This window comes from Miscanthus floridulus, chromosome 11 (assembly GCF_019320115.1).
Source record: "Miscanthus floridulus cultivar M001 chromosome 11, ASM1932011v1, whole genome shotgun sequence".
Classification (NCBI taxonomy): domain Eukaryota; kingdom Viridiplantae; phylum Streptophyta; class Magnoliopsida; order Poales; family Poaceae; genus Miscanthus; species Miscanthus floridulus.
This window is the reverse complement of record NC_089590.1, coordinates 70,610,070-70,616,069: the sequence shown is the minus strand read 5'-3', so window position 1 is coordinate 70,616,069 and position 6,000 is coordinate 70,610,070. Positions and strand designations below refer to the sequence as shown.

At 41.6% G+C, this 6,000-nt stretch overlaps 1 protein-coding gene across 1 annotated transcript; it reads left to right on the top strand.

The window, feature by feature from the left end:
- The first annotated feature begins 758 nt into the window (after positions 1-758).
- LOC136493894 (flavanone 3-dioxygenase 2-like) lies at positions 759-2,167 on the top strand. The gene is made up of 2 exons (XM_066490021.1): positions 759-1,479; positions 1,567-2,167. Exons 1-2 carry the CDS (start codon positions 1,120-1,122, stop codon positions 1,819-1,821), a joined length of 615 nt encoding a protein of 204 aa, XP_066346118.1. The 5' UTR covers positions 759-1,119; the 3' UTR covers positions 1,822-2,167.
- Positions 2,168-6,000: the final 3,833 nt, after the last annotated feature.

Genomic DNA, 6,000 nt, shown 5'->3' with positions numbered 1-6,000 from the left:
TCTGATATGTTAATAGATTGAATAGATTTCTAACTCAATTCGGTCACATTAGCAGACAGTTCATGTGAATACATTGGACTATAGAAATTAACATGTATATCCTATTTTCTTCGTAGTGTCCCTATCTCATACGTTAGAGATTTCTACAAACAATATGTGCATTAAGCGTCCACGTAGTGTCCATATCTCATACGCTAGGGATTTCTACTAAAAATGTGTGCATTAAGCGTCTACGTATAATCTATATTTTATATCTATACATCTACACCTAGTATAACTGAAATCTCTTAAGTAGTTTGTTGCCTAATTTAGTCTAAATAAATATAACCCTATAATCCCGGACGAAGGCTGACACGTGAAAAAAATGTGAGAGGTCTCCCGTCATAAACATCAATGGATAGATCAATTGTTCACAAGTCAACAACTAACTATTTGTGGACTTTAATAATTATAAGTATTAGAACTATGGATGGTCCACATGATATTAAACTATTACAACACATGAATAGTATGAAAATTAAAGTTTATAAGTTATGATAATACATCTAAATATATCCATATGCTTTGCATTGGGAAAAAAACAAATCTATCAACACTGTATTTTAATTCGATACATGTTAATAGGATATCGATATATTATTACCATCATTAACTTATAGTATATTATTGTGTGTGCGTGCGTGCATACCTCGTGCGTGTGTACAATTCTCGTTATCGTTTCCATAAACATATGTTATTGGCTTTGCATATGATTCATTTAAAGAATTTTTTATGATTGCTATGTTGGTAGCTCCATGCATGCATGCATGTGTGGTTTGCATGCATGTATCATTCATGTATTTAGTTTTTCCATATATCATAAATGACATGAGTAGTTTTTTTGTGGCAAAAGGTAGGAGTGTAGGTAACTTAGGAGCATTATATATGGATGATGATGATCATAATGCTAGAGATGAGTAATTTTAATATATAGGGGTCACTTTATTTATCATTATTTTTTTTACCGCAAAGGTGGGTAAGAAACAAATCAGATTCAATAGTGGTTCTCATCAACAATGGATGTTATTCTTGTGGGATTTCTAACATTGTCTCTTTTTCTAACGTGCATGGAGGACTGACATGGAGGAATTTTCCGTTCCAATTTTCGGCAGGGAGATAGCCAGCGCGTACTGCCGCGAGGTCCGGCTGCTCGGTCTCCGGCTTCTCGGCATGATCTCCCTCAGCCTGGACCTTGAGGAGGACTACATCGAGAAGGCCCTCGGCGAGCAGGAGCAGCACATGGCCGTGAACTACTACCCGCAGTGCCCGGAGCCCGAGCTCACCTACGGTCTGCCGAAGCACACGGATCCCAACGCCCTCACCATCCTCCTCCAGGACCCCAACGTCGCCGGCCTTCAGGTCCTCAAGGGCGGCGACCAATGGATCGCCGTCAGCCCCCTGCAAAACGCTTTCGTCGTCAACCTAGGCGATCAGTTACAGGTAACGCGTACGTACGTAGTGACGCTAGCTGTTCTCAAATTGATGCCTTGGGTTTCGATGTGCTCATTTATACACATGCATACGCAGGCGCTAAGCAATGGCGCGTACAAGAGCGTGTGGCACCGTGCGGTGGTGAACGCCGCGCGAGAGCGCATGTCGGTGGCATCTTTCCTGTGCCCGTGCAACAGCGCGGTGATCAGCCCCGTGGCGGCGCTCGTCCGCGACGGGGACGTGCCCGTGTACCGGAGCTACACCTACGACGAGTACTACAAGAAGTTCTGGAGCAGGAGCCTGGACCAGGAGCACTGCCTGGAGCTTTTCAGAAGCACCCAGCTCCAGTAAAGGCAGTATATAACTATATTGCACGTACGTGTGAGACTTAATTTGCTTGAACTAAGTTTATTTGCTTGCACTACTACAGAATGGACTTGTTGTCCCGGGCGGTAACAGCCTTTAGTCCCGATTACCGCGCTGGGACAACGATCCTGGGACTAAAGGTGGAACCTTCAGTCCCGGGTCATCGAGCCGGGACTAAAGAGGGACCTTTAGTCCCGGTTGGTAACATCAACCGGGACTAAAGGCCCTCCAGCCGAGCGAACCTGGCGCACCCTTTAGTCCCGGTTGGTAACCCCAACCGGGACTAAAGGTTCCTTTCCTTTTTCTTTTTTTTTTGTTTAATTTGTTTTCAGTTCAGTTACACGTATTTGTTTAATATATAATATATTTTTATGTGCGTATTCTATGCTGCTAATATAAATACACGCATGCGTATAATTACATCTAATTCTCATCTTGAGCATTATTATATTCGAATAAAGTATGAAACTATATATATTATAGATATATATGTATATATACAACACTTTCATAATCTTGTTCTCGAAAATAACGATATCAATAAACATTTAATTTACATCATTTATTCCTTAAGATCAAAGTAGAACTCGCCGTTGTGATTTAGCACTTTTTCTAGAAGATATCCTGCTATTGACTCTTGAACTGCTTTCAGATGGTCTTTTTGCATGACCCTTCGTTTCAACCATTCAGTCTTGCATTTGAAATAAAAGGAAAAGTATTAATACACATATATGTATATATATTCATTTAAAAATAAATAAAAATTGATATATACGTACTCTCAGGACATCTTCAGGAGTTCTTCTTATGTGCGCAGTGATAAATTCACAAACGTAGTATCCACACAAGTTATTACCTTGTTCCTGCCGCAAACACCACTGTACGAGAAGAAGATTATTCTCATCATCTCACACGTAAATTGAAGTACGATATAGTAATTAAACACGTGGGGAAGTGTATATAGTACAACTTACTGGTATTTCAACTACATTAAGTGGTGCCTTGCAATCCTTGCGATGTTACCGAATAAACTCTTTCCAAACCCTGTGCGACCAATAATGTACGATCGTTAATAAATTATGGCAAAGTCTATTCAATAATAGTTGTGCGCGAGAGATCGAAATTACCCCTAGATAATGTCTATCATATCTTGGTATAGTGCCCGTTCTTTTCTCAACGAGTCAAAGATTAGTAACCGACTTGAGTTTAACTCAATGACAATGAGTATCCAGTGAAAACTGCATTGGTTTATATACACACGTACATGCATATAAGTTGTATTGATATTACATAAAATGTGTAGACTACATTATTATTAACACTTACTCAAAGTTGTACGGGAAAAGTATTGTTGTCTTGTCGTGCTGCTTCACGAAGAACATCATGATATTCTCCTGTGCTTCAGATACCCATCGCTCCTTGACAATAATACCGGTTTTGAATACGATATAAGGATCAATGAAGCCAACACTGGTGTCTTGTATTCTTTGAAGCTCTGACATCTGGAATCTGTATATAAATATAAGTTACATGTGAGGATAATTATATACACGTACGCATGGAAGTGAGTTTATTAAATAAAAGTAAGAATCACTTACAAACAAAAGGAGCTAATGATTGATTTGTCCAGAGCGTCCATGTGGTATAGTTGATGCAATTCTTCGAAACTAATATGTAAGATGTCATCGCCACGGAAGTAATGATGGTCTCTAAATCTGACAAAGATCCACTGCTCACCCCTGCCACACGCCTGCATGTACCACTTGTTGAGCAAGTACATTTGCGTACCCAATTCATTCAGAGCCGCAGGGTTGTACAGACTTTTGCCATATTTATAAGTCTTCCAGGTATCAACTTCCAGGTTCTGGATTGGAGCTTTGCCCGTCAATTGATCCAAGGTTAAACCAGTATCTTGAAAAAAAGCATTAAGGGCTTGAACCGACACTTCTCCAGAGTTGTCTGGTCGATAGACTTCTATGTTGGAACCATATTGATTAGCAACAATAAGATTTTGCATTGGTTGCTTCTGTTGTCCGAGCTGTGGGACATCCTTCCCTGATGCTCTTTTCCTTTTCTTATCTGCATCATGTGACTTCACGAGGGAGCGGTCATAGTCTGATAGTGGCGAAGGCTTACGAAGTTCAATCATCTTTTTCTTGTGAGCATCGACCTTCTGCCTCAGCACCTCTCGTGGTAGGTAAAAGTACGGCTTCTCCTTAAGCTTCGCTTGACTCTTCTTTTTGGTATCTATAAAAAAATCTTTACTTTTTTGTCTTCTTCAGCTGCTATTTGCTCATCAGTTTTTTCAGAAAGTATTTCTTGAGAAATAACTCTTTTTCTCGGGGTCTTCTTTGCCATCGGGACCTTAGACGTCTTTGTAGTGCGTCGCTGTGGAGGGGGTGGGGGCGGTGTTGGAGACCGGCGTGGAGGCGATGTGGCCGGTGTTGGTGGAGACCGGCGTGGAGGCGTTGGAGATTGTTGTGGAGGCGGTGGGGCCGGTGTAGGAGTTGGAGATCGTCGTGGAGGCGATGGGGCCGGTGTAGGAGTTGGCGATCGCCATGGGGATGAAGTCGTCTCGCCCCCCGCGACGCTGTGATGAGATGGGGAATGAATGATTAGGCTAGGCTGGGGGGAGACCCTGCTACAAAAACAAGTTGTGTGTCAATTATTTTTTAAGCCAATAGAAAATTAATGGAAAATAATATTTCATTCACTTTCATTCGTACCTAGGGTGAGGTAAGGGAAGCGGTGGCGCCCCAGGAATGATGATGAAGCGTTTGCGCCATTGAATAAATGTCTTTTCTGCTTCTCCTAGTGTCTTCTCCCCATCACCGCCTTCAATGTCAAGAGGAACATTGCTGTAACCTTTGAGCACTCTATCGACCGAGACGCTAGCATATCCAGGTTGAATAACTGACCCATGGATTCTTGGTGTCTTCGTTCGGTCTATTGGAGATACAACCCCGACAGCCACCATGATTGATGTATTATTACCATCTGGAATGTGCAGCTCACATGTTGTTTCGTACGTAGTGGTGGGCAATTCATTTGGCTTCGGAAGCATCTTCTTTATAAGGTTCAATAAATTTCCAAATGCCTTGTCGGATATACCATTCTTTGCCTTCCACTGTAGCAATTCCAGTGTTGTACTCAGCTTTTTTTGCCCCTCTTCGGCCGTCGGGTATAGCAACTTCCTATGATCCTCAAGCATGCGCTCGAACTTAACTTTCTCTTTTTCACTTTCCCATTCTTGTTGTGCATCACGAATGGCATCGCCAAGAGCATCACCGAGATCATCTTCTACCGCTACCTTTTCTTCATCTCCCCCCATTGTAGTATCATCAAAGGCACCATACTGAGCAATAATATCATCAATGTCTAAATCTTCCCCTTCACCTTCTTCCATCATGATCCCGCTTTCTCCATGCTTAGTCCAACATATATAGTTTGACATGAAACCTGACTTAAGCAAATGTGAATGAAGACTCATTGAGCTTGAATATTCCTTTAAATTCTTACATAGGGCACATGGACAGCACATGAAACCATCCCGCTTATTTGCCTCGGCCACACCAAAGAAATAGTGCAAGCCCTCAATAAAGTCTTGGGAGCGGCGATCAGCATTGTACATCCAATGGCGTGACATAATCTGTATTACACGACAAATTATAAAAACCTTGAACATAATTTAGTATTTTATTACACAATATAAATGACACACACACGGTTGATTAATTAACTAAGTCTGGCTACAACGTAAGCAATCCCAACTATCACTAAACAAACTAAAACTACAATGCACTTCAGTAACATAATTATTTCATGATCGTACGCAACTAAAACAGACAAATCATTCTTCTGTTGAATATCAATAAGCTTCTCCTGCTGGCTCACTGCCTCATCAGCAGCAGCCGCTACCTCAAGCGCACCCAAATTCTGCACGTATGTAGCATAATCTTCCTCCCAGTACCAACCATCGCATCCATTGCCCTCCCACTGTAATTAAAGCCAAAAATTATTTAGTCAAAAATATTCAAGAAAAGCAGGTCAATTAGCCATACAGATAAAATGCGTAAGAAACTCACATCGCGATCCGGGCACTTGTAGAAAACACGACCCTTGTTGGGTCCCTGTCTCTTGACTCGGTACTCCATCACAATCTTC

Coding starts and splice junctions, on each gene's coding strand:
- LOC136493894 (XM_066490021.1), top strand. CDS start 1,120: ATGGAGGAATTTTCCGTTCCAATTTTCGGCAGGGAGATAGCCAGCGCG. Junction 1,480..1,566: donor ACCTAGGCGATCAGTTACAG/GTAACGCGTACG, acceptor ATGCATACGCAG/GCGCTAAGCAATGGCGCGTA.